General features: G+C 62.0%; 2 protein-coding genes across 2 annotated transcripts; both read right to left on the reverse strand.

Annotated features, from left to right (window-relative positions):
• Positions 1–2,428: 2,428 nt before the first annotated feature.
• On the reverse strand, positions 2,429–18,884 carry RASAL3 (RAS protein activator like 3). The gene is made up of 19 exons (XM_036400042.2): positions 18,846–18,884; positions 15,941–16,265; positions 14,962–15,092; positions 14,780–14,852; positions 13,929–13,990; positions 13,534–13,625; positions 12,992–13,115; positions 11,933–12,031; positions 10,568–11,125; positions 9,676–9,820; positions 9,167–9,311; positions 8,269–8,505; positions 7,217–7,418; positions 7,028–7,128; positions 6,143–6,500; positions 5,464–5,583; positions 4,467–4,636; positions 3,797–3,872; positions 2,429–2,849 (listed from the first exon to the last, which is right to left on the reverse strand). The coding sequence occupies exons 1-19, from the start codon at positions 18,882–18,884 to the stop codon at positions 2,706–2,708; spliced, it is 3,201 nt and encodes a 1,066-aa protein (XP_036255935.1). The 3' UTR covers positions 2,429–2,705.
• Positions 18,885–19,164: 280 nt separating this feature from the next.
• On the reverse strand, positions 19,165–26,590 carry LOC118697416 (zinc finger protein 850-like). The gene is made up of 2 exons (XM_036400038.1): positions 24,984–26,590; positions 19,165–21,884 (listed from the first exon to the last, which is right to left on the reverse strand). Exons 1-2 carry the CDS (start codon positions 26,487–26,489, stop codon positions 19,905–19,907), a joined length of 3,486 nt encoding a protein of 1,161 aa, XP_036255931.1. The 5' UTR covers positions 26,490–26,590; the 3' UTR covers positions 19,165–19,904.
• Positions 26,591–27,328: the final 738 nt, after the last annotated feature.

Genomic DNA, 27,328 nt, shown 5'->3' on the forward strand with positions numbered 1-27,328 from the left:
AAAAAAACCCTGAAAAAATCCTCAAAATAACCCCAAAAAAATCCCAAAAAATCACAGAAAATCCCAAAAAACCCCCAAAAAAACCCCGTAAATTGACCCAAAATCCCATTTTTCTCTTCCAGGAGATGGAGCAGAGCTCGGCCCAACAACTCCTGATCCTATTCCGGGACGGGGGCTGCCAATTCCGGGGCGTTTACGCTTTGGGGGGGATCCCCCCGACCCTAAAGCGCCTTTCGGGGTCGGGGCCCCGCAGCGTCCCCCTGCCCATGGTGGAGGCGCTGTACAAATACCAGTCGGACCAGAGGCGCTTCTGCCGCCTGCCCGCCCGCACCATGAGCGGCAGCGTCGACGCCTTCACCATCCCCGGCCACCTGTGGCACCCCAAGAAACCCGGAACCCCCAAATAAAAAACCCCAAAATCGGGGCTGACCCCAAAAAAACGATCGACTCCTGGTGTCATCAATAATGGGGATTTAGGGATGTTTGGGGACATTTGGGTGACACCAAAGGGGGGTTTATGGGGTTCAGGGGGACATCAAGGCCTTCACCATCCCCGGCCACCTCTGGCACCCCAAGAAACCCGGAACCCCCAAATAAAAAACCCCAAAATCGGGGCTGACCCCAACAAACGATCCCGGTGTGTGCGGTTTGTGTTATTGGGGAGGTTTGGGAGTGCTTGGGTGACATCAAAGGGGGGTTTATGGGGTTCAGGGGGACATCAAGGCCTTCACCATCCCCAGGCACCCCAAAAATCCCAGAACCCCAAAAAAATTGGGGTGAAAATCCCAAAATCGGGGCTGACCCCAAAAACGGATCCCGGTGTGTGCGGTTTGTGTTATTGGGGATGGGGACATCGGGGACATTTGGGGATGCTTGGGTGACACCAAAGGGGGGTTTATGGGGTTTATGGGGACATCAAGGCCTTTGCCATCCCTGGGTACCTCTGGCACCCCAAAAAACCCGGAACCCCAAAAAGAATTGAGGTAAAAACCCCAAAAACGGGGCTGACCCCAAAAAACGATCGACTCCTGGTGTTGGTGTTTAATGGGGACATTTGGGGACATTGGGGACATTTGGGGACACCTGAAATGGGTTCAGGGGGTGCCATCCCCTCCCTGGGATGTCTTCACCATTCCTGGCCACCTGTGGCACCCCAAAAAACCCGGAACCCCCAAATAAAAAACCCCAAAATCGGGGCTGACCCCAAAAAACGATCGACTCCTGGTGTTGGTGTTTAATGGGGACATTTGGGGACATTGGGGACATTTGGGGACACCTGGAATGGGTTTATGGGGACATCAAGGCCTTCACCATCCCTGGGTAGCTCTGGCACCCCAAAAATCTCAGAAACCCCCAAAAAATTGGGGTAAAAACCCCAAAATCGGGGCTGACCCCAAAAAAAACGGATCCCAGTGTGTGCGGTTTGTGTTATTGGGGATGCTTGGGGACATTGGGGACACCTGGAATGGGTTCAGGGGGTGCCATCCCCTCCCTGGGATGTCTTCACCATCCCTGGGTACCTGTGGCACCCCAAAAAACCCGGAACCCCCAAATAAAAAACCCCAAAATCGGGGCTGACCCCAAAAAGCGATCGACTCCTGGTGTTGGTGTTTAATGGGGACATTTGGGGACATTTGGGGACACCTGGAATGGGTTTATGGGGACATCAAGGCCTTCACCATCCCTGGGTAGCTCTGGCACCCCAAAAATCTCAGAAATCCCAAAAAAATTGGGGTAAAACCCCAAAATCGGGGCTGACCCCAAAAAACAATCGACTCCTGGTGTTGGTGTTTAATGGGGACATTTGGGGACATTTGGGGACATTTGGGGACAGCTGGAATGGGTTCAGGGGGGCATCAAGGCCTTCACCATCCCCGGCCACCTCTGGCACCCCAAGAAACCCGGAACCCCCAAATAAAAAACCCCAAAATCGGGGCTGACCCCAAAAACGGGGCTGACCCCAAAAACGATCGCGGTGTGTGCGGTTTGTGTTATTGGGGATGCTTGGGGACATTGGGGACATTGGGGACACCTGGAATGGGTTCAGGGGGTGCCATCCCCCCCCAGGTACCTCTGGCACCCCAAAAAAACCCAGAACCCCAAAATAAAAACCCCCAAAAACGGGGCTGACCCCAAAAATGGGGTGACACCCCAAAAAAATGTCCCCAAACGTCCCCAAAAAACGTCACCAAAGCTCCCCCAAAAAATGTCCCCAGTGTCCCCCCTAAAATGAGACAAAGTGGGGGCACTGGGGTGGCACCGAGGGGACACCATGGTGGCATCAAGGGGACATCATGGGGACACCATGGGGACACCATGGGGACATCGAGGGGACATTGGGGACATTGGGGACACCATGGGGACACTGGGGACACCATGGGGACATTGGGGACATCAAGGGGACACTGAGGGACACCAGGAGGGGTCACACGGAGACGTCCCCGAGTGTCCCCAAGGAGCTGGGGACAGCCCTGGTGACAACGCCATCGTTTATTCCTGTGACACTGCGGGGGTGGTGACACCTTGGGGACACCTTGGGGACACCTTGGGGACATTGCGGGGGTGGCCCCAGGTCCTGCGCAGCTCGGGGACACCTCGGGGACACCTTGGGGACATCCGGTGTCACACGCCGGTGGCATCGCTGGTGGCAGCCCCTGTGGGGACACCTCGGGGACACCTCGGGGACACCTTGGGGACATCCGGTGTCACACGCTGGTGGCGTCGCTGTCGTCACCAGGCTCGTGGTGGCACTCGGGGACACTTTGGGGACACCCTGGGGACACCTTGGGGACCTTGGGGTGGCCCCGGGCCCTGCGCAGCTCCTGCTCCAGCCCCGAGAGGCGCCGCTCCTGCAGAGGGGACACGGGGGACACCGAGGGGACATTGCTGTCACCTCTGTGTCACCTCAGTGTCACCTTGGTGTCACCTCAGTGTCACCCTCTGGGTCACTTTGGTGTCATCTCTGTGTCACCCTCAGTGTCACTCTCTAGGTCATCTCTGTGTCACCTTCAGGTCACCGAGGTGTCACCTTGGTGTCACCCTCAGTGTCCCCCTGTACCCCCCTGTGTCCTCTCTTTGTCACCCTCCGTGTCACCTCGGTGCTCCCTCCATGTCACCCTCTGTGTCCCCTCTGCGTCACCTCTAGGTCACCTCCGTGTCACCTTGGTGTCCCCTGTGTCCCCTCTGTGTCACCCCCAATGTCCCGCCCAGTGTCCCCAGTGTCCCCTCCCAGTCTCACCAGTGTCCCCTCCCAGTCCCCCCAATGTCCCCAATGTCCCCAGTGTCCCCTCCCAGTGTCCCCCCCCAGTCCCCCCAGTGTCCCCACTGTCCCCTCCCAGTCCCCCCAGTGTCCCCTCCCAGTGTCCCCAGTGTCCCCGGTGTCCCCTCCCAGTGTCCCCAGTGTCCCCTCCCAGTCTCACCAGTGTCCCCAGTGTCCCCAGTGTCCCCAGTGCCCCCGGTGTCCCCCCCCAGTGTCCCCAGTGTCCCCAGTGTCCCCGGTGTCCCCCCCCAGTGTCCCCAGTGTCCCCTCCCAGTCTCACCAGTGTCCCCAGTGTCCCCAGTGTCCCCAGTGTCCCCAATGTCCCCCCCCAGTGTCCCCAGTGTCCCCTCCCAGTCTCACCAGTGTCCCCAGTCCCTCCCAGTGTCCCCAATGTCCCCAATGTCCCCAATGTCCCCAGTGTCCCCTCCCAGTGTCCCCAGTGTCCCCAGTGTCCCCAGTGTCCCTCCCAGTGTCCCCAGTGTCCCCAGTGTCCCCAGTGTCCCTCCCAGTGTCCCCAGTGTCCCCTCCCAGTCTCACCAGTTCCCTCCCTCTCTCCTCGTTGCTTTTCAGCCTCTCCAGGTCCTTCCTGCGGCCGCCCTCGGCCGCCGTCAGCCTGGGGGGACAGGGAGGGGCAAACTGGGGCAAACTGGGACAGACTGGAGCAAACTGGGACCCCAAACTGGGACCCCCAAACTGGGACTAACTGGGACCCCAAACTGGGACCCCAAACTGGGACAAACTGGGACAAACTGGGACAAACTGGGGCTAACTGGGACCCCAAACTGGGAAACTGGGATGGACCAAACTGGGACCCCCAAAGTGGGACTAACTGGGACCCCAAACTGGGACTAACTGGGACCCCAAACTGGGACAAACTGGGACAAACTGGGGCAAAACTGGGACAAACTGGGACCCCAAACTGGGACAAACTGGGACCCCAAACTGGGACCCCAAACTGGGACAAACTGGGGTCCCCATGCCCACCTGGCCGCCAGGTTGGCGGCTTGGGCGTTGCCCTCGTCCCCCGTATTCAGTGACACCCCAGGTGTGCTGCCCCCACTTTCGGGGTCCCCCACCCCATTTTCGGTGCCCCCCACCCCATTTTCGGTGTTTCCCACCCCATTTTCGGTGCCCCCCACCCCATTTTTGGCCACCTCCACCCCATTTTCGGGGCCCCCCACCCCATTTTCGGGGTCCCCATGCCCACCTGGCCGCCAGGTTGGCGGCTCGGGCGTTGCCCTCGTCCAGCTGCCCCCGCAGCCGCTCCAGGCGCTCCCGGTGCTGCTGCTCGGCCCGCGCCGCCCGCGCCTCCGCCCGCTCCAGGCGCTCCCGCAGCTCCGCCAGCTCCTCCCGCAGCGCCTCCAGCAGCCGCCCGTGCTGCGGACACCGGGACAGGGACACCGGGGCTTGGGGACACCGGGACAGGGACACCGGGGCTTGGGGACACCGGGGGTAACGGGGGTTTGGGGACACCGCCCGCTCCAGGCGCTCCCGCAGCGCCTCCAGCAGCCGCCCGTGCTGGGGACACCGGGACAGGGACACCGGGGCTTGGGGACACCGGGACAGCGGCACCGGGGCTTGGGGACACCGGGGACCCGGTTACCGGGGCTTGGGGACACCGGGGACCCGGTTACCGGGGCTTGGGGACACCGGGACAGGGGTACCGGGGCTTGGGGACACCGGGACAGCGGCACCGGGGCTTGGGGACACCGGGGCTAACGGGGGTTTGGGGACAGCGCCCGCTCCAGGCGCTCCCGCAGCGCCTCCAGCAGCCGCCCGTGCTGCGGACACCGGGACAGGGACACCGGGGCTTGGGGATACCGGGACAGCGTCACCGGGGCTTGGGGACACCGCGGGTAACGGGGATTTGGGGACACGGGGGACCCGGTTACCGGGGTTTGGGGACACCGGGCACGAAGTTACCGGGAGGTGTCACCCAGCCTCGGTCACCTCCCCCCGTGCTGGGGACACCGGGATGGCGTCACCGGGGCTTGGGGACACCGGGACAGGGGCAGCGGGGCTTGGGGACACCGGGGATGAGGTTACCGGGAGGTGTCACCGACCCATGGTCACCTCCTCCCGCAGCCGCCCGTGCTGGGGACACCGGGACAGGAACACCAGCGGGACACCGGGGGACACCGGGGCTTGGGGACAGCGGGATGGGGTCACCGGGGACTGGGGACACCGGGGGACACCGGGGTTACCTTCTCGAGCGGCCTCAGCCCGTAGAGCTCCCCCGGCGCCGCCGCGTCCTCGGCCAGGCGCTGCCACGGCACCGAGGGCTTGCGGGGCAGCGACGCCGACGAGCGGAGCTTCCCCCGGGGCTGCGACAACGGGGACAGCCGGTAATGGCCGGTAATGGCACCGGGGCAGCCGGTAATGGCACCGGTAATGGCCCGGTAATGGCACCGGGGCAGCCGGTAATGGCCGGTAATGGCACGGGGACAGCCGGTAACGGCACCGGTAATGGCCCGGTAATGGCACCGGGACAGCCGGTAATGGCACCAGGACACTCGTTAATGGCACCGGGGCAGCCGGTAATGGCACCGGGACAGCCGGTAATGGCACCAGGACACTCGTTAATGGCACCGAGACAGCCGGTAATGGCCGGTAATAGCACCGGACACCCGGTAATGGCCGGTAATGGCACCGGGACACTCGTTAATGGCACCGGGACAGCCGGTAATGGCACCGGGCCACCCATTAAAGTCCCGTCAATGTCACCACATCCCCGTTAGTGTCACCACAACCCCATTAATGTCACCACACCCCCGTTAATGCCACCACACCCCCGTTAACGCCACCACACCCCAACCTCTCATCCCGGTGCCCAAACCCGTCCCCGCCCCGCCCCGGTGCCACCGTGTCCTCGCCGCCACTCACCGGGCCATCCCCGGTCCCCGGCGCCCCGGTGCCACCCCCGGGCGGTGGCGGTGCCACCTGGGCCGCGCTGTCACCGCACTCGGGCGGGCACCGCGGCCCCTTCCCCTGCGCCGGCACCGACTGCGTGCGCTGGACGTGGCGGCGGCGCCGGGCCGGGACCACCGGGGCCGGGCCCGGGATCGGTTCCGGTGTCCCCGGGGGTGTCCCCGGGGGTGGCACCGGGGGTGGCGCCGCCGTTGTGGCCTCGTCGTGGGCGCGGAGGCGGCGGACGCTGGTCAGGGATTGGCTCTTGAGGAGGGGGCTGTGCTTGGGGAGGTCCCGAGGGGGGAGAAATCCCGGCCTGGGGGGGTCCGAGGGGCTGGGAGGGGACAGACAGACGGACAGATGGACAATGGGGACAATGGGGACAATGGGGTGTGAGTGGGGACAGAGGGACAGATGGACAATGGGGATCACAGAGACCCCAAATCCTGGTGGGATCAGAGGAGATCCCAAACCCTGGTGGGATCAAAGGGGACCCCCAACCCTGGTGGGATTAGAGGGGACCCCAAATCCCGCTGGAATCAGAGGGACCCCAAATCCTGGTGGGATCACAGACACCCCAAATCCTGGTGGGACCAGACCCATCTCCCAGTCCCAGATTGGACCAGAGGAACCCAAAATCCTGGTGGGATGGGATCCATCTCCTGATCCCGAATGGGGTCAGAGGGACCCCAGACACTGGTGGGACCAGACAGACCCCAAATCTTGGTGGGACCTGGAGGACCCCAAACCTTGGTGGGACCAGACCCATCTCCCAATCCCAGACGGGACCAGAGGAACCCCAAATCCTGACACCAACGTGTCCCCAGGTGTCCCCAGGTGTCCCCAGGTGTCCCCAGGTACCTTCTGGCGGTGGAGCTGAGGCGGACGGACACGGGGACAGGTGTCCCCTCCCTGATGGCCCTAAGGATGGTGGGCAGCGGCTCCAGCTCCTCCTGCGTGGCCTGGAGGACACCACGGGGACATTACGGGTGGAGCCCGATGGACAAGGAGGTGACGCTGGGGACAGAGGGGCGGTGGCGGCGGTGGCACCTGGTCGAGGCTGGAGAAGATGTCGCAGAGCAGCAGGTGGAGCGTGGCCAGCTCCAGGGCCAGGTCCACGACGCCGTCGTAGGTGGCCATGTGGGCGCTGGCCTCGGGCGAGGCCACAGCCTGCAGGAACTCGGTCATGGTGGCCCAGCTGCGCTCCAGGAAGTCGTTCATGAAGGTCATGTAGGGTTCCTTGTCGCCGAACCTGGGGCCAGCACCGCGGTGACATGGTCAAGGGGGGGGTCATCACCATGGTGACATGGTCAAGGGGTCATCACCATGGTCATGGTCAAGGGGTCATCACCGTGGTGACATGGTCAAGGGGTCATCACCATGGTCATGGTCAAGGGGTCATCACCATGGTCATGTTCAAGGGGTCATCGCCGTGGTTTGAGGTCATCATCATGGTCAGGGTCACCACCATGGTCTTGGTCAAGGGGTCATCACCATGGTCATGTTCAAGGGGTCATCGCCGTGGTTTGAGGTCATCATCATGGTCAGGGTCACCACCATGGTCACGGTCAAGGGGTCACCACCATGGTCAAGGGGTCATCGTCATGGTCATGGGCCACTGACATGGTCATGGGTCATCATCATGGTCATGGTCAAGGGGTCACCACCATGGTCATGGGTCACTGACATGGTCATGGGTCACCATCATGGTCTGGGGTCATCACCATGGTCTAGGGTCATCATGGTCAAGGGGTCATCATCATGGTCAAGTGGTCCACCATCATGGTCAAGGGGTCACCACCATGGTCTGGGGTCATCATCATGGTCATGGTCAAGGGGTCACCACCATGGTCAGGGCTCAATGCCATGGTCATGGTCAAGGGGTCACCACCATGGTCTGGGGTCATCGTCATGGTCAAGGGGTCACCGTCATGGTCATGGTCAAGGGGTCACCACCATGGTCAAGGGGTCACCATCATGATCACTTGGTCCACCATGGTCACTTTGTCCATCATCATGGTCATGGGTCACCGTCATGGTCAAAGGGTCACAGATCCCAGCCGGGGATGTCCCCACCACCCCACGTCCCCGTGGCCACCTACGTGGTGAAGTTGGCCAAGTTCTGGATGACCTTGGCCACCAGCGTGAGGCTGCGGGCGGTGGCCTCGCCGGGGTACTCCTGGACCAGGCCGAAGAGGCTGGGGGACATGATGGCCGGGCAGAGGAACCTCAGGAAGAGCGAGGCCGACACCAGGCGCTGGCCGATGTCCTCCTTGCCGCGCGCCGCGCACGCGTCCCGCCACGCCGCGAACACCTCGGCCAGCTCCGACGGGAAGGACCTGCCCAGGGACGGCGTGGTGGGCACAGGGGACACGCCAGGGCCACCACGGGGCGGTGGCATCGTGTGGGGGTGGTGGCATCGAGGGCTTTTTGGGGTTGTGTGAGTGTGGAGGCCACCAAGCTTGACCCCGTGTCCATCATGACGTCCAGCCCGATGTCCATCCCCATCTCTGTCACCCATGGTTATCCCCAAACTTGTCCCCAGGTCCATCCTGGTGTCCACCCCCATCCCAAAATTGTCCTTGGGTCCATCTTGGTGTCCATCCCCATCCCTGTGCCCAAACTTGTCCCCAGGTCCATCCTGGTGTCCACCCCCATCCCAAAATTGTCCTTGGGTCCATCTTGGTGTCCATCCCCATCCCTGTGCCCAAACTTGTCCCCAGGTCCATCCTGGTGTCCATCCCCATCCCAAAATTGTCCTTGGGTCCATCCTGGTGTCCATCCCCATCCCTGTCACCCATCTCCATCCCCAAACTTGTCCCCAGGTCCACCCTGGTGCCACCCCAGGACGGTGACGATCCCCAACCCCTGGTCCCCATCCTATCCCTGATCCCACCTCCACGTTCCAGCTCCTCCCAGGTTCTCCAGACCCTGATGCCACCCCGACACCACCCCAGGTGTCCCCAGGTGTCCCCAAGGTGTCCCCAAGGTGTCCCTCACTCGGAGCCGTCGCTGATGCGCCTCAGGGTCTCCTCGCACACCTGCCGCAGGTGCTGCTGGTGCTCCAACAGCTCCAGCCCCGAGATCTTGCTGGGGTCCACCTCGAAGCTCTCCTCGGAGCTGCAGAGCTGGGCCACCACCTCCCCTGGGGACAGGGGACAGCCCGTGAGGGGACCGAGGGGTCACCAAGGTGGGGATGGACAGGAAGAACCCACAACACGTCCTCATGGGTGGTCAAGGATGTCCCACAACCCATGAGGGGACCGAGGAACCCACAACACGCCCCCATGGGTGGTCAGGGATGTTCTACAGCCCATGAAGTGACCAAGGAACCCACACCATGTCCCCATGGATGGTCAAGGATGTCCCACAACCCCTGAGGTGACCGAGAGGTCACCACCACGTCCCCACGGATGGTCAGGGCTGTCCCACCACCCCGATGTCCATGCCACCCGAGGTGTCCCACCCCCTGCCACCCCCTGGGATGTCCCCGTGTCCCCTGGGCGTACCCAGCGTGTCCTGCAGGTACTTGGCCCCCACCAGCTTCATGTACTCGTCGATGGCCTTGGTGGCCAAGGTGTTCTCGCGGAAGATCAGCGCCTCGTGCTCGTCGAGGCGGTCGAGCTCGGCCACGCCCAGGTCGATCAGGAAGGACTGCGGGGACAGGTGGGGACGGTTTGGTGGCACCTGGGACACCCCAAGGGGTTTGGTGGCATTTGGCACAACCCAAAGGGTTGGTGGCACCCAGGACACCGAAGTGAGCAGGTCAAGCGTGATGGGTCTTCTGGTGTTTTTCTGGGTTGGGCTTTATGTGAACGCTGCGGTGGCGCAACTCATTCAACTCAACCCAACCCGACTCATTCAACTCAACCCAACCCAACCCAACCCAACTCAACTCAACCCAACTCAACTCATTCAACTCAACCCAACCCAACTCAACTCAACCCAACCCAACTCAACTCAACCCAACTCAACCCAACCAAACCCAACCCAACTCAACGCAACCCAACCCCTTCCATCCTTGCTCAACCCAACCAAACTCAACCCAATGCGTCCATCCCATCCCATCAAACCCAACCCAACACAACCCAACTCAACGCATCTAACTCATCCCAACTCAACTCATTCAACCCATCCCATCTTCACCCAACCCAACCTAATCCTACCCAACTCATCAATCCCAACCCAACTCATCCTCATCCAACCCAACCCAACCCATCCCAACCCATCCCATCTTCACCCAACCCAACCCTACCCAACTCATCCCAACCCTTCTTTGCTCAACCCAACTCACCCAACCCAACCCAACCCATCCTCACCCAACTGAACTCATCCAACCCCATCCATCCCAAATCCACCCAACCCAACCCAACCAACCCCACCCCACCCCACGCCACGCACCTTGGCCTTGCCGGTGCTCTGCAGCACGCGCACCAGGGCTCCGGCCAGCTCCTCCTTGTGCCGCGCGGCGATGGCCGGCTCCAGCCGCCCGCACAGCTCCCGGTAGTGGAAGGTGATGAACTCCGCCAGCTCCTTGTAGCGCACGATGGGCAGCACCCTCACCTGCCGGTAGCGCCCGCGCAGCCGCAGCGCCGGCGCCGGATCGGAACCGACGCCGGCGCCGCTCAGGGCGTACCAGCGCTCCAGGGGCTGCCGCGCCGGCGCCACCAGCTCGGCCAGCGGGATGGTGACCGAGGCCACCGGCTGCCACCCGGCGGGGTCGTCGTGGTGGTGCTGGTGGCACAAGGTGACGGTGAGGGCGCGTGCCGGCGGCAGCGCGGCCAAGTGGAAGAGCTCGCCCCAGAAGAGCTGGCCGTCGTCGCCGGGCGGCTTGGCCGTGGAGCGGGCGAAGACGGCGCCGTCCAGCTGGAGGTGGCAGCGGAGGCGGCGGCGCGGAGGGAGGTGGCGGCCCTCGAAGAGGAACAGGGACAGCGAGAGGTCCAGGCGCTCGCAGTTGTCCTGGGGGATAGAGGGACGGAGGGACAGGGGGACAGGGGGACAATGGGGACAATGGGGACAATGGGGATGGAGAAGGGGACAAGGGGACAATGGGGACAATGGGGATAAGGGGACAAGGGGACAATGGGGATAAGGGGATAATGGGAGAAGGGGACAAGGGATAAGGGGATAATGGGGACAATGGGGATAAGGGGACAGGGGGACAGGGGGACATGGGGACAATGGGGACAATGGGGATGGAGAAGTGGACAAAGGGACAAAGGGACAAAGGGATAGTGGGGATGTGAGTGGGGGTTGTGGGGACAGGGGACAGAGGGACAGGGGGACAGAGGGACAATGGGACAGAGGGACAGTGGGGACGTCGGTGGGGTCAGGTCATGGGGACAATGGACAAGGGGACAAAGGGACAAAGGGACAATGGGGTAGTGGGGATGTGAGTGGGGGTCATGGGGACAATGGGACAAGGGGACAAGGGAGAAACAGACAAGGGGATGATAGGACAAGAGGACAAGGGGACAAAGGGGATGAGGGTGGCGGTTGTGGGGACAAAGGGGACAAAAAGGGGACAAGGGAGGATTTGGGTTGGGGACAGAGAATTCTGACAGGGGAGGTGGGGATGGGGTCACGGGGACACATGGAGGGGACAGGAGGGCACACGGGGACACTGAGGATGCTCCACGCTGAGCAGTTCGTGCCTCAGTTTCCCCACCCAGCCCAAGCACAGGAGAGCACAATGAGGGGGCTGGGGGCGGCAGGGTGTCCCCAGGTGTCCCCAGGGTGTCCCCGAGGTGTCCCCAGGGGTCCCACCTGGTTGGGCTGCGCTGCCCGGCGCAGCTCCTCGATCCAGCGGTCGCGCTCGGCCAGGGAGGAGCAGCCGAAGGAGCGGCTGCACTCGGGGGTGATCACCTGGGGACAGAGGGGACACTGAGGGGACACTCAGGGTGACAGGGACATTGATTGAGGGGACACTGAGGGTGACAGGGACATTGAGGGGACATTGAGATGACAATGAGGGTGACAGAGGGACAGTGAGGGGACACTGAGTGTGACAGGGACATTGTGGGGACAATGAGGGGACAGTGAGGGACATTGAGGGTGATGGGGACAATGAGGGGACAGTGAGGGTGACAGCACACTGAGGGGACAATGAGGGGACAGCGAGGGGACAATGAGGGAAAACTGAGGGTGACATGGAGGGGACACTGAAGGTGACTGGGACAATGAGGGGACAGTGAGGGACATTGAGGGGACAGTGAGGTGACACTGAGGGTGACAGGGACATTGAGGGGACACTGAGGGTGACAGGGACATTGAGGGGACATTGAGATGACAATGAGGGTGACAGAGGGACAGTGAGGGGACACTGAGTGTGACAGGGACATTGTGGGGACAATGAGGGGACAGTGAGGGACATTGAGGGTGATGGGGACAATGAGGGGACAGTGAGGGTGACAGCACACTGAGGGGACAATGAGGGGACAGCGAGGGGACAATGAGGGAAAACTGAGGGTGACATGGAGGGGACACTGAAGGTGACTGGGACAATGAGGGGACAGTGAGGGACATTGAGGGGACAGTGAGGGGACCGTGAGGGTGACAGGGACATTGAGATGACACTGAGGGTGACAGGGACATTGAGGGGACACTGAGGGGACAATGAGGGTGACAAGGACATTGAGGGGACCCTTTGTTGGGGTTTAGGTGCCCTTTTTGGGGTCTGGGTGCCCCATTACGATCCCTGGGGTGCCCTGGGTGCCCTTTTTGGGGATTTGGGTGCCCATTTTAAGGGTTTAGGCGCCATTTTTTGGGGTTTAGGCACCATTTTTTGGGGTTTAGGCGCCGTTTTTTGGGGTTTTTAGGCCGTACCTGGAAGCAGAACCTCTCCCCCACCAGGCTGCCGTGCACGGGCCGGACGATGACGTTGTCACCTGTGAGGTCCAGCTCGGGTGGTGGCACCAGGGACTCGCGGGATCCGCTGCGGCTGGGGACCCTGAGGGGCCAGAAATGTCACCAGGACCCCAAAAACGGGGACAGAAATGTCACCAGGACCCCAAAAACGGGGACAGAAATGTCACCAGGACCCCAAAAACGGGGACAGAAATGACACCAGGACCCCAGAAAGGGGACAGAAGTGGTACCAAGACACCCAAACAGGGACAGAAATGACACCAGGACACCAAAACGGGACAGAAATGGCACCAGGACACCAAAAACGGGGACAAAAATGGCGCCAGGACCCCAAAAACGGGGACAGAAATGTCACCAGGACCCCAGAAACGGGACAGAAGTGGTACCAAGACACCCAAACAGGGACAGAAATGGCACCAGGACCCCAGAAACGGGACAGAAATGGAACCAGGACAACCAAAATGGGACAGAAATGTCACCAGGCCAGGAGTGTCCCCTACCTGTCACCCTCGGGCGCTGCCACCACCCCGGGGTCACTTTTGGTGGCACCGCGGCTTCTCCTGTCCCGGAGGAGCCTCTTCCACAGCAGCCCCTGGGGACAGGGACAGGGGACAGTGACAGGGACAGGAGACAGGGACAGGGGACAGGGATGGGGATGGGGACAGGGACAGGGACAGGGGACAGGGACAGGGGACAGGGATGGGGATGGGGACAGGGACAGGGGACAGGGACAGGGGACAGGAATGGGGATGGGGGACAATGGCAAGGACAGGGGACAGGGACAGGGACAGGTGACAGGGATGGGAACAGGGACAGGGGACAGGGATGAGGACAGGGACAGGGACAGGGGACAGGGGAGGTGACAGGTGACAGGACAGGGCCAGGCCGGTCCCACCTTGACGTTGCTGAACTGGGAGCTCGGGGGGGGCTCAGTCCGGGGGCTCCTCTCGTCCAATTCTGGGGTGGGGGGAACTCAGCACCACCAGTGCCCCCCCAGTGCCCCCCAGTAACCCCCATTGCCCCCCAGTGCCCCCCAGTCCCTCCCAGTAACCCCCAGTAACCCCCAGTGCCCCCCAGTCCCTCCCAGTAACCCCCAGTAACCCCCAGTAACCCCCAGTAACCCCCAGTGCCCCCCAGTCCCTCCCAGTAACTCCCAGTCCCTCCCAATCTCTCCCAGTCTCTCCCAGTCACTCCCAGTACCTCCCAGTGCCCCCCCAGTATCCCGCAGTTCCCACTTCCCAGTCCCAGCTCCCAGATTCACGGAGTGAAGGGTGACACGGGACACAGGACACAGGGACAGGGACAGGGACAGGACACAGGACAGGGACAGGGACACAAGGACACAGGGCAGGGACACAGGGACAGGGACAGGACACAGGGACATGGGACAGGACACGGGACAGGGACAGGACACAGGGACACAGGGACACAGGGCAGGGACACAGGGACAGGGACAGGACACAGGGACATGGGACAGGACACGGGACAGGGACAGGACACAGGGACACAGGGAGACAGGGACACAGGGACAGGGACATGGGACAGGGACATGGGACAGGGACAGGGACAGGGATGTGGGACAGGGACACAGGGACACAGGCCACCCACCCCACCCCGTGACCCGAGGGTCCCCATGCCCACAGGTGCCACCCCCCTGTGTCACCCCCTTGTGTGTCACCCCCTTGTGTGTCACCTCCTTGTGTGCCACCCCCTGTGTCACCCCCTGTGCCACCCCCGTGTCCTCACCAGGGTCCCTCCTGCACAGGTTGGTGGCATCGGAGGTGGCACTGCCAGCGCGGGTCCTGTTGCGCCAGGGGCCCTGGGGGACACCAAGGTGTCACCACGAGGTGCCACCACCCCAGGGGACACCACAAGGGGACACCACGAGGTGCCACCACCCCGGGTGTCACCAGGATGTCCCCACTCACCTGCTCGTCCCTGGCCAGTGGCACCAGGTGTCCGTCCAGCAGCGAGAACTGGGACACGTCCCACACGGTGGCATCGGGTGGCACCGGGGATGTCCCCAAGGGCGGCACCGGGGATGTCCCCAAGGACGGCACTGAGGGGACAGAGCGGGTGGACACGGTGGCATTGTCACCCATGGAGGGGACAGGAGGCCATGGAGGTGGCACCATGGGCGAGGTGACACCAAGGGACAGGTGGCCATGGAGGTGACACCATGGGCGAGGTGACACCAAGGGACAGGTGGCCATGGAGGTGGCACCATGAGTGTGGTGACACCGAGGCCATGGAGGGGACTTGAAGGTTGAGGTGACACCAAGGCCATGGAGGTGGCACCATGGGTGAGGTGACAGCAAGGGACACAAGGCCATGGAGGTATCACCCCATAAATCCATCACCCCATAGATCCATCACCCCAAAATCCACCATCCCCACCCCAAAATCACCCGAAAACCCCTCACCCCAAAACCCTTCACCCCCACCCCAAAACTCCATAAACCCCAAAATCCATCACCCCAAAATCCTTCATCTCCACCCCAAAACCCCTCACCCCATAAATCCATCACTCCATAAATCCATCACCCCAAAATCCACCATCCCCACCCCAAAATTCCATAAACCCCAAAATCCATCACCCCAAAATCCACCATCGCCACCCCATAAATCCATCACCCCAAAATCCATCACCCCAAAACCCCTCACTCCATAAACCCCTCACCCCAAAATCCACCATCCCCACCCCAAAACTCCATAAACCCCAAAATCCATCACCCCAAAATCCACCATCCCCACCCCTAAAACCCCTCACCCCAAAACCCCTCACTCCATAAACCCCTCACCCCAAAATCCTTCATCCCCACCCCAAAACCCACCCCAGAACCCCTCACTCCTCCTGTCCCCTCGTGTCCCCAGGTGTCCCCAGGTGTCCCCAGGTGTCCCCCGCACCTTTGGCCACCTTGCACGGGGCCGAGATCGCCCTGCGGAACAGCGACCGCCGCGCGCTGGCCTTGGCGACCCCTCTGTCACCTGCCCTGTCGCCACCTCTGTCACCTGCCCTGTCGCCGCCCCCTCTGTCGCCGCCTCTGTCGCCGACAGCGTCGGGGTGGCTGTGGGAGCGCCTCCAGCCCTGCAGCCGCGCCCAGCGCCGGCTCCCCGGGGACCCCCCGAGTTTTTGGGGGTCCCCGCCCGTCCCGGGGGTCGCCGTGCGCCACTTGTAGGATTTCAATAGGGCGGGGGGCGACAGGGGAACCGCGGGGGCGTCCGGATCCATCTGCGGGGCGGGAAAAATAAAAAGGGGGGAAAAAGGGGATTTTGGGGGCGGTGGGGGGAGAGGATTTTGGGGTTGGATTTGGGGTTGTTGGGGTGGGCAGAGGGAATTTTTGGGGTTGGGGGGAGTCAGTTTTGGGGGGTTTAGGGGGTGGATTTGGGGTTGGTGGAGTGGGGGGAGTGGATTTTGGGGGATGGGTTTGGGGTGGGAGAACGGGGGGGGCAATTTTGGGGTTGGGGGGAGGAATTTTGGGGATGGGGGGAGTCAGTTTTTGGGGCGTTTCGGGGGTGGATTTGGGGTTTGTGGGGTTGGGGGAGAGAATTTTGGGGGGTCCATGGGGTGGGTTTGGGATTGGGGGGACGGGGGGAGCTGAATTTTGGGGGGGGGTCCAGGGTGAGAGAGGACAGGGGGACAGGGGAAAATGGGGACAGGGGGACAGGGGAAAATGGGGACAGGGGGACACGGGGACAGAGGGACAGGGGGACACGGGGACAGTAGAGAGGAGGAGAGGGGGCAAAGAGTGACAGGGGACAGGGGGACAGACGGACACGGTGACAGAGTGACAGGAGGACGAGGGAGAGGGGCACAGGTGACACGGGGACAGGGGGACACAGGACAGGGGGACAGGGGGACAGGGGAGGGACGGGGGGACAGGGGGACACAGTGACAGGGTGACACAGTGACAGAGGGGGACAGACGGACACGGTGACAGAGTGACAGGAGCGCGAGGGAGAGGGGCACAGGTGACACGGGGAGAGCGGGACAGGGGGACAGGGGAGGGACGGGGGGACAGGGCGGACAGACAGACACGGTGACAGGGGGACGGGGGGGACAGACGGACACAGGGACAGGGGGACAGACGGACACAGGGACAGACGGACAGACGGACAGGCCGCCCCATCCATCGCCACCCCCGAGCCCCGGGCGCGGGCGGCACCGGCGCCGTTTCCGTCGCGCCCCAACCGCGCTCCCCTCCCCCGCTTTTCCCGTGTTCGTCCCGTCCCCCCCCCCCCCCCCCCGCCTTTTGTCACCTCCCCCACCTTGGTGGCACCTCAGGACCCCCCCCCTCCTCTCCCAGGTGCCACCTGCGCTTTTTTTTTTTTTTTTTTGCTTTTTTTCGCTTTTTTTTTGCTCTTTTTTTTGGTGCCACCGCCGCCCGCCAATTGTCACCTCCATGCGGGGACGGGGGTGGCCACATCCCCCCCCCCCACTTTGTCACCTCCCCCTCCCTTGGTGGCACCTCAGGACCCCCCCCCCCCCCGTCCTCTCTCAGTGCCACCCCCCAGGTGCCACCTGCGCGCTTTTTTTTGGCTTTTTTCCGCTTTTTTTTCGCTTTTTTTTGGTGCCACCGCCGCCCGCCAATTGTCACCTCCATGCGGGGGGGGGGGACGGGGGTGGCCACATCCTCCCGCGACAGGGGGGAGGGGAAGGGGGGGGTGACAAAAATTTTGGGGTCCCCTCGGTCACTTCCACTCCTCCCCCTCCTCAGCATCCCCCGAGGGGACTTTGGGGACATTTTTTGGGGATTTTTTTGGGGAGAATTTTGGGGTTTTTTGTCGTCCCCCCAGCCCCGCTCCCCGGTACCTCCGGTGCTGCTGCGGCCGCGCTCGGTTCCTGTCGCGGCTTCCCCACATGTGACCGGGTCACACCCTGGGCGCCTTCCTCCTCCTCCTCCTCCTCCTCCTCCTCCTCCTCCTCCTCCTCCTCCTCCTCCTCCTCCTCCTCCTCGGGGACGGGATGGCGCTGGGGACACGCCGGTGACACCGGGGGGGACACCACAGGTGAGGTGACACCTGGGCACAGGTTCCTTCCCCGTGTGACCCAGTCACACCCTGGGCGCCTTCCTCCGCCTCCTCCTCCTCCTCCTGTTCCTCCTCCTCCTCCTCCTCCCCCTCCTGTTCCTCCTCCTCCCTGATGTGACACTTGAGGGTCCTGGGATGCGACACCAGGACCATGGAGGTGACACCACAGGTGAGGTGACACCTGGGCACAGGTTCCTTCCCCGTGTGACCCAGTGACACCCTGGGTGCCTTCCTCCTCCTCCTCCTCCTCCTCCTTTTCCCACAGGGACCCCAAAGGGGTCACGGTGGCTCCGAGATTCCCCCCTGATGCGACACTTGGGGGTCCCAGGGTGGGGACACCAAAGCCATGGAGGTGAGGTGACACCAAGGGACAGACGGCCATGTCCCACCATGTCCCCATCCATGGCCACGTCCCACCATGTCCATGTCCCACCACGTCCCCATCCATGGCCACATCCCACCATGTCCCCAACCATGTCCATGTCCCCATCTATGTCCATGTCCCACCATGTCCCCATCCATGGCCACATCCCCATCCACGTCCCCATCCATGTCCATGTCCCACCATGTCCATGTCCCACCACGTCCCCATCCATGGCCACATCCCCATCCATGTCCCCATCCATGGCCACGTCCCACCATGTCCATGTCCCACCATGTCCATGTCCCTATCTATGTCCATGTCCCACCATGTCCCCATCCATGGCCACATCTCCATCCATGTCCATGTCCCACCATGTCCCCATCCATGGCCACATCTCCATCCATGTCCATGTCCCACCATGTCCCCAACCATGGCCACGTCCCCATTCATGGCCATGTCCAACCATGTCCCCATCCATGTCCATGTCCCACCATGTCCATGTCCCACCATGTCCCCAACCATGGCCACGTCCCCATTCATGTCCATGTCCCACCATGTCCATGTCCCACCACGTCCCCATCCATGTCCATGTCCCACCATGTCCCCATCCATGTCCATGTCCCCATCCATGTCCCACCATGTCCATGTCCCACCATGTCCCCATCCATGTCCCACCATGTCCCCATCCATGTCCATGTCCCACCATGCCCATGTCCCACCATGTCCCCTCCACGCCTCACATCAACATTTTTATTTCTACCCCAAATTCGGGGCTTTCAAAGGGATGAACAGAAACCTTTTCATTCGAAAACCAGAACCAAGAAAGTCCAACCACGTTTCCCTGAGCATCCACATCCTTGGATGGGTGGGAGAGCAGATCCTCCCACGGGGGATGGATTGATGGTGGAGAAGACATTCAAACCTATCTAGTGTTGCTGAAGACCACCAAAAGATGGGAAAAATTGAGATTTTTCTGGGTCAGAAGGTGACAAATCCAGGAGGATGAGGAGCCCTCAGCCAGGTGTTCCCCAAACAGGGATCAAGGTGGCTCTGCCCACCTGGGCTCACTCAGCACCATCCAGAGCAGATCCTCCCGTGGGAGGTGGGACATCCAAGGCTGTCTGGTGTTGCTGAAGACCACCAAAAGATGGAAAAAATGAGATTTTTCTGCCTCAGAACTTGACAAATCTGCTCTCCACAATGGATTTCTGATGTTGGACCGTGGATGAGTTCAGACGACCATGAGGAACCAGACGCCCTCAGCCAGGTGTCCTCCAAACGAGGATCAAGGTGGTTCTGCCCACCTGGGCAGGAGGATGAGGAGCCCTCAGCCAGGTGTCCCCCAAACAGGGATCAAGGTGGCTCTGCCCACCTGGGCTCACTGGGGACCATCCAGAGCAGATCCTCCCGTGTGGGATGGAGCTGGAGCAGCCCCGCCAAGCTCCTCCAGCGCTCGGGCCACCACCAGTGCCGCCCTCAATGGAACTTCCACTTGTGCCTGGCCAGGAGAGAACTGGCCGAGAACCTCTTCCCACACAGGTGACACTCGCGGGGGCCATCCCCGGCGTGGATCAGCCGGTGCTTGGCCAGGAAGGCGTTGAGCTTGAAGCGCCTCCCGCAGTCGGGACAGCGGAAAGGTTTCTCACAGTGGAAATGTTTCTCCCGCGTGTGCGTGCTCTGGTGCCTCCTGAGGCTGGAGCTCACCCTGAACCTCTTCCCGCACAGCGGGCACTCGAAGGGCTTCTCGTCGCTGTGCGTCTTCTTGTGGGACCTCAGGCAGGATCTGGTGGTGAAGCTCTTCCCGCACTGCCCGCACGCGTAGGGTTTCTCGCCGGTGTGGCTCCTCTGGTGGTGGACCAGGCCCGGGCGGGTGGTGAAGCCCTTGCCGCACTCCTCGCACCTGTGGGGACGTTCTCCCGTGTGGCTCCTCTGGTGGGCCCGCAGGCGGGAGCTCAGCATGAAGGTTTTCCCGCACTGGGGGCACAGGTAGGGCCTCTCGCCGGTGTGCACGCGGCGGTGGACGGTGAGGGTGGAGTTCTCCCTGAAGCCCTTGCCGCAGTCGGGGCACCGGAAGGGTTTCTCATCCGTGTGGGAGCGCTGGTGGACCAGGAGAAGGTAGCTGCTCCTGAAACCCTTCCTGCACACGTCGCACACGTAGGGCCTCTCGCCGGTGTGGATCCTCCGGTGGACGATCAGCAGGGAGCACGCGACGAAGCTCTTCCCGCACTCCCCGCACTTGTAGGGCCTCTCCCCGCTGTGGAACCTCTGGTGGACGACCAGGTAGGACCTGGTGCTGAAGCTCTTGCCGCACAGCTGGCACTCGAAGGGTTTCTCCCCGGTGTGGGTCCTCAGGTGGGTGTTGAGGTGGGACCTCACCACGAAGCTCTTCCCGCACCACCCGCACTCGTAGGGCTTCTCCCCCGTGTGGCTCCGGCGGTGCTTCATCAGGCAGGAGCTCGTCGCGAAGCCCTTCCCGCACTGGGCGCACCCGTAGGGCCTCTCGCCGCTGTGGAACCTCAGGTGCACCAGCAGCTGCGAGCTGCTGCTGAAGCCCTTCCCGCACTGGGGGCACTCGTAGGGCCTCTCGCCGGTGTGGCACCTCAGGTGCACCAGCAGCTGGGAGCTGCTGCTGAAGCCCTTCCCGCACTGGGGGCACCCGTAGGGCCGCTCCCCCGTGTGCCTCCTGCGGTGGACGGTCAGCTCCGTGCTGGAGGTGAAGCCCTTCCCGCACTGCCCGCACCTGTAGGGGCGTTCTCCAGTGTGGATCCTGAGGTGGATTTTGAGGCTCGAGCGCTCCCTGAAGCTCTTCCCGCACTGGGGACACCCGTAGGGCCTCTCGCCGGTGTGGATGCGGTGGTGGTAGCGCAAGGAGGACTTGGACATGAAGCTCTTCCCACATTCCCGGCATCTGTGGCAATTCTCCCCATCCTGGACCTCCAGCTTGGATCTCTGACCACCTCCATGACCCAGGCTGGGCTTTTCCCCCTCGGATCCCTCTCGGCGACGCCCCGAGTGGCTCCTCTGGTGAACAATCAGCTGGGAGTTGCTGCCGAAGCTCTTCCCGCACTGCCCACACTCGTAGGGCCGCTCTCCCGTGTGGGTCCTGTGGTGGACGACCAGCTGGCAGTTTGTCTTGAAGCCCTTCCCGCACCGGGGACACTCGTAGGGCCTCTCACCGGTGTGGATGCGCCGGTGGACGACCAGGTTGGACTTCTGGCTGAAGCTCTTGCCGCAGTCGGGGCAGCTGAAGGGCTTCTCGTCTTTGTGGATCCGCTGGTGCACGAGGAGGCAGGAGTTGGTCAGGAACCTCTTCTTGCACAGCCCGCACTCGTAGGGCTTCTCCCCGGTGTGCATCCTCTGGTGGACGCTCAGGTAGGAGCTGGTGGTGAAGCTCTTCCCGCACAGCCCGCACTCGTAGGGACATTCTCCTGTGTGGACCCTGAAATGGTCAACCAGGTGGAAGCTCAGCATGAAGCTCTTCCCGCACTCCGAGCACTTGTGGGGCTTCTTCTCCTGCCCATCCTGGAGCTGCTCCCGGAGCCCCAGCTCTGAGCTCTGACCCTGGTCCAGGGTGGGTTTTTCCCCCTCAGATCCCGTGTGGATTTTTTGGTGGACGACCAGGCAGGATCTCCTCTTGAAGCTCTTCCCGCACTCCGAGCACTCGTGGGGCTTCTCCTGCCCATCCTGGAGCTGCTCCCGGAGCCCCAGCTCGGGGCTCTGAGCCCCTCCCTGGCCCAGGCCGGCTCTTTGCCCCTCGGATCCCCGCGCTCTGCGTTTGCAGCCCCTCCTGCTCAGGCATCTCCGCGGCTTCTCCTCCCCGCTGGCTTCTCCCTGCGCCCTGGAGCCGCTCAAAACGGCCTCGGCCACCGGCTCCTCGCTGCTCTCCATGCTCAGCTCCTGCTCTGGGGGAGGAAGGACAAGGACACCATGGGATTGGCCCCACAGGGACACCATGGGATTGGCCCCACAAGGACACCATGGGATTTGCCCCATAAGGACACGATGGGATTTGCCCCCATGGGGACAAGGATGGGATTTGCCTCCCCTGCCCCCCAAAATCCCTCCCGGAGCCCCCCCCGCCATGGGCTCGGGGCGAGCTCCCCCTCCCCGCTCACCTGCGGGCTCCGGGGGCGATGCCGGCGGGGCCGGGGCAGCTGCGGCCGGAGCGGGGATGGAACCGCGTGGGGTTGGGGCCGCTCTTCCTCTTCCGTTGTCCCTCCTCTTCCTCTTCCTCCTTCTCCCCCTCCTCTTCCTCCCGCTCCGGGCAGCGCCGGCCCCCAAAAGCAGGCGGGGCCAAGATGAATGGGCGTGGTTATGCAAATCTGGGAGCGATCGCGCGCTGGGATTGGTGAGCGGGAGGAGCGCGGGGTTTGCTCGGTGACGTCATGGGCTGAGGGGAGGAGCGTCCGGAGAGCGGGGACCGGGAATGGGGACCGGGAATGGGGACGGGGAATGGGGACCGGGAATGGGGACAGGGAATGGGGACGGGGACAGGGAATGGGAAGAGGGAATGGGGAATGGGGACCGGGAATGGGGACGGGGAATGGGGATGGGGACGGGGAATGGGGAATGGGGATCGGGAATGGGGATCGGGAATGGGGACCGGGAATGGGGACCGGGAATGGGGACGGGGAATGGGGACGGGGACAGGGAATGGGAAGAGGGAATGGGGAATGGGGAACGGGGACCGGGAATGGGAATGGGGACGGGGAATGGGGACATGGAACGGGGACAGGGAACGGGGACAGGGAATGGGGACCGGGAATGGGGACCGGGAATGGGGACCAGGAATAGGAATGGGGACAGGAAATGGGGACAGGGAATGGGAGTGGGAATGGGGACAGGGAATGGGAATGGGGACCAGGAATGGGAATGGGGACAGGGACCACCCTGTGGCGGTCACGGAGGTCCCAGGACGAGGGAAGAGATGAGAATCTTGTGTTTCAGAAGGCTGGTTTATTGTTTTATTATATATATTATATTGAAAGAAAACGACATGCTAAAACTATACCAAAGAGTAGAAGAAAGGATTTCATCAGAAGGCTGATTTATTATTTTATTAGATATATGTTGCATTGAAAGAAAATGATCTATTAAAACTATACTAAAAGAATAGAAAAAAAAAAAAAGAGGATTTCATCAGAAGGCTTGAAAGGCATAGAAAAGAATGATAATAAAAATCCTGTGAGTGACCAGAGAGTCCGAGACATCTGAAATTTTGATTGGCCGCTAATTAAAAACGACCAGACGAGATCAATCAAAGGCGCGATCGCTGCGTTCCACAGCAGCAGAAAATTCCTGTTTAAATTTCATTGCTGAGGCCTCTCGGCTTCCGAGGGGGAAAAAGATCCTAAGGAAAGGATTTTTTAAATAAAATATGAATGAATATTGAATAATGGACTGGGATTAGGATCAGGAATCAGAAAACGGGAACGGGATGGGAAATATAGAAATGGGAATTAGGGAGCGGAATAGGAAAAGGGGAACAGGACAGGGAAGGTGGGAATGGCGACCAGAAAGAGAATATGGGACAGGGACGAGGACTGAGAGCAGGGATGGGATCAGGACTCAGATGGGAGCAGGATCCTGGACAGGGGACAGCAGGAACCAGGACGGGAGGACGTGGGGACACTTCCAGGGCAGGGGGTCCTGGACCAGCCTGGGGTGCCCAAAGCCCCTGAGGAACCCCCGGATCTGCCCCAGGAACCCTCAGCTCCCTCGGAGCCAGCGTCCCCCTCATGCCCTGGAAGATCCCCCCATGTCCCCATCCTTGTCTTCGTTCAAATTCTTTTTTTTCAACCTCGGATTTAGAAAGGACAAAGAGAAATAAAAAGAAAATCCCAGGCCATGGGGAGCCGGGAGGATGAGGAGCCCTCAGCCCTCAGGTGTTCCCCAAACAGGGATCAAGGTGGCTCTGCCCACCTGGGCTCACTCAGGACCAATCCAGAGCAGATCCTCCAGTGGGGGATGGATTGATGGTGGAGACCACCAAGGCTCTCTAGTGTTGCTGAAGACCACCAAAAGAGGGAAAAATTGAGATTTTTCTGGGTCAGAAGTTGACAAATCTGCTCTCCACAAGAGAGAGAGCCACAGGGAGCCAGGAGGATGAGGAGCCCTCAGCCAGGTGTCCCCCAAACAGGGATCAAGGTGGCTCTGCCCACCTGGGCTCGCTCAGGACCAATCCAGAGCAGATCCTCCCGTGGGGGATGGATTGATGGTGGAGAAGACCCCTCTGAGGCAATCAAGAGCTGCTTGAGACCACCACAAGAGTGAAAAACTGGGATTTTTTCAAGGGATCAGAAGGTGACAAATCCGGGAAGGACGTGGAGCCCTCAGCCAGGTGTCCCCCAAACGAGGATCAGGAGGGCTCTGCCCACCTGGGCAGGAGGATGAGGAGCCCTCAGCCCAGGTGTTCCCCAAACAGGGATCAAGGTGGCTCTGCCCACCTGGGCCCACTGGGGACCATCCAGAGCAGATCCTCCCGTGTGGGATGGAGCTGGAGCAGCCCACGGAGCTCTTCCCACCTCAGTGCTGGCTCTCCAGGTGTCTGGTCATGCTGTAGCTCGTGGTGAAGCCCTTCCCACACTGGGGACACTGGAATGGCTTCTCCCCGGTGTGGCTGCACCGGTGCATGACCAGCTTGGACTTTTGCCTGAATCCCTTGCCGCAATCGGGGCAGCAGAACGGCCTCTCCTCGGTGTGCATCAGCTGGTGGCTGAGGAGATGGGAGCTGGTCAGGAACCTCTTCTTGCACTGCTCACACTCGTAGGGCTTCTCCCCGCTGTGGCCCCTCTGGTGGTAAATCAGGTGGGACTTGGACATGAAGCCCTTCCCGCACTGCCCGCACTCGTAGGGCCGCTCCCCGGTGTGGATCATCTGGTGGGTGAGCAGGCAGGACCTGGTGGTGAAGCTCTTCCCGCACTTCCTGCACTCGTAGGGCCTCACCTCGGTGTGGCACTTCTGGTGCACGATCAGGCTGGAGCTCTGCGAGAAGCTCCTCCAGCAGTACTCGCACTCGTAGGGCCGCTCCGCGTGGCTCCTCTGGTGGGCAAACAGGTTGGAGCTCTGCGTGAAGCTCTTCCCGCACCGCCCGCACACGTACGGCCTCTCCCCGGTGTGGATCCGCCGGTGCTTGACCAGGCTGGACTTTTGCCTGAAGCCCCTGCCGCAGTCGGGGCAGCCAAACGGCTTCTCCCCGGTGTGGATGCGCTGGTGCTCGGCCAGGAGGGAGCTGGTCGGGAAGGAATTTTTACACTGCCCGCACTCGTAGGGCCTCTCCCCGGAGTGGGTGCGGCGGTGCCTGACCAGGGCCGAGTTCTCCTTGAAGCTCATCCCGCACTCGGGGCACGGGAAGGGCCTCTCGCCCGTGTGCGAGCGCCGGTGGACGACGAGGGAGGAGCTGCTCTGGAACTTCTTGTGGCACTGCTCGCACTCGTAGGGCTTCTCCCCAGTGTGAGTCCTCAGGTGGCTGCTCAGGTGGGACTTGCAGGTGAAGCTCTTCCCGCACTGCTGGCACTCGTAGGGCCTCTCCCCGGTGTGGATCCTCCTCTGGTGGAGAAGCAGCTGGGAGCTCCAGCTGAAGCTCTGCCCACACTCCCCACACTTGTAGGGTTTCTCTCCGGTGTGGATCCTGCTGTGCTCCATCAGGTTGGCTCTCCTCCTGAAGCTCTTCCCGCACTCCGAGCACTTGTGGGGCTTCTTCTCCTCCCCATCCTGGAGCTGCTCACGGAGCCCCAGCTCTGAGCTCTGACCCAGGGTGGGTTTTTTCCCCTCAGACCCCAGCTGCTGCCCAGTGTGGATTCTGCAGTGCCTGATCAGGTTGGATCTCTTGGTGAAGCTCTTCCCGCACTCCGAGCACTTGTGGGGCCTCTTCTCCTGCCCATCCTGGAGCTGCTCACGGAGCCCCAGCTCTGAGCTCTGACCCTGGTCCAGGGTGGGTTTTTCCCCCTCAGGTCTCAGCTGTTGCCCAGTGTGGATTCTGCAGTGCTTGATCAGGTTGGATCTCCACCTGAAGCTCTTCCCACACTCCGAGCACCTTGTGGGGCTTCTTCTCCTCCCCATCCTGGAGCTGCTCACGGAGCCCCAGCTCCGAGCTCTGAGCCCTTTCCTGATGCGGGGTTGGTTTTTCCCCCTCAGATCCCAGCTCTTGCTCCGTGTGGCTCTTCTGGTGGACAATCAGGTGGGAACCCAGCACGAAGCTCTTCTCCCATTCCGAGCACTTGTGGGGCTTCTCCTGCCCATCCTGGAGCTGCTCTTGGAGCCCCAGCTCTGAGCTCTGACCCTGGTCCAGGGTGGGTTTTTCTCCCTCAGATCCCAGCTGTCCCCCCGTGTGGATTCTCTGGTGGATAACCAGGCAGGATCTCCACCTGAAGCTCTTCCCGCACTCCGAGCACTTGTGGGGCTTCTCCTGCCCATCCTGGAGCTGCTCCCGGAGCCCCAGCTCCAAGTTCTGAGCCCCTTCCCCACCCAGGGGAGGCTTTTCCCCCTCAGACCTCGGCTGTTCCCAAGTGTGGATCTTCTGGTGCGCAACCAGCTCGGAGCTCCTGCTGAAGCTCTTCCTGCGCTCCGAGCACTCGTGGGGCTTCTCCTGCCCATCCTGGAGCTGCTCCCGGAGCCCCAGCTCGGGGCTCTGAGCCCCTCCCTGGCCCAGGCCGGCTCTTTGCCCCTCGGATCCCCGCGCTCTGCGTTTGCAGCCCCTCCTGCTCAGGCATCTCCGCGGCTTCTCCTCCCCGCTGGCTTCTCCCTGCGCCCTGGAGCCGCTCAAAACGGCCTCGGCCACCGGCTCCTCGCTGCTCTCCATGCTCAGCTCCTGCTCTGGGGGAGGAAGGACAAGGACACCATGGGATTGGCCCTGTGGGGACAAGGACACCATGGGATTGGCCCCACAAGGACACGATGGG

The sequence above is a fragment of the Molothrus ater genome, chromosome 36 (genome assembly GCF_012460135.2).
Source record: "Molothrus ater isolate BHLD 08-10-18 breed brown headed cowbird chromosome 36, BPBGC_Mater_1.1, whole genome shotgun sequence".
Taxonomy (NCBI): Eukaryota; Metazoa; Chordata; class Aves; order Passeriformes; family Icteridae; genus Molothrus; species Molothrus ater.

Excerpts from the sequence above, each read along its gene's own strand:
- RASAL3 (XM_036400042.2), bottom strand. The coding sequence starts at position 18,884 with ATGGCCATGAATGGGGACGTGGCCATGGTTGGGGACATG. Across the intron at positions 8,506-9,166 it reads CGCATCAGCGACGGCTCCGA|GTCCTTCCCGTCGGAGCTGG; the intron begins GTGAGGGACACC and ends GTCCCTGGGCAG. Across the intron at positions 5,584-6,142 it reads CGGGGACCGGGGATGGCCCG|CCCCGGGGGAAGCTCCGCTC; the intron begins GTGAGTGGCGGC and ends CCGTTGTCGCAG.
- LOC118697416 (XM_036400038.1), bottom strand. The coding sequence starts at position 26,489 with ATGGGGAGGAGAAGAAGCCCCACAAGGTGCTCGGAGTGTGGGAAGAGC. Across the intron at positions 21,885-24,983 it reads GCTTCACCACGAGCTACAGC|CTGGTTGACCATTTCAGGGT; the intron begins ATGACCAGACAC and ends CTGAGCTTCCAC.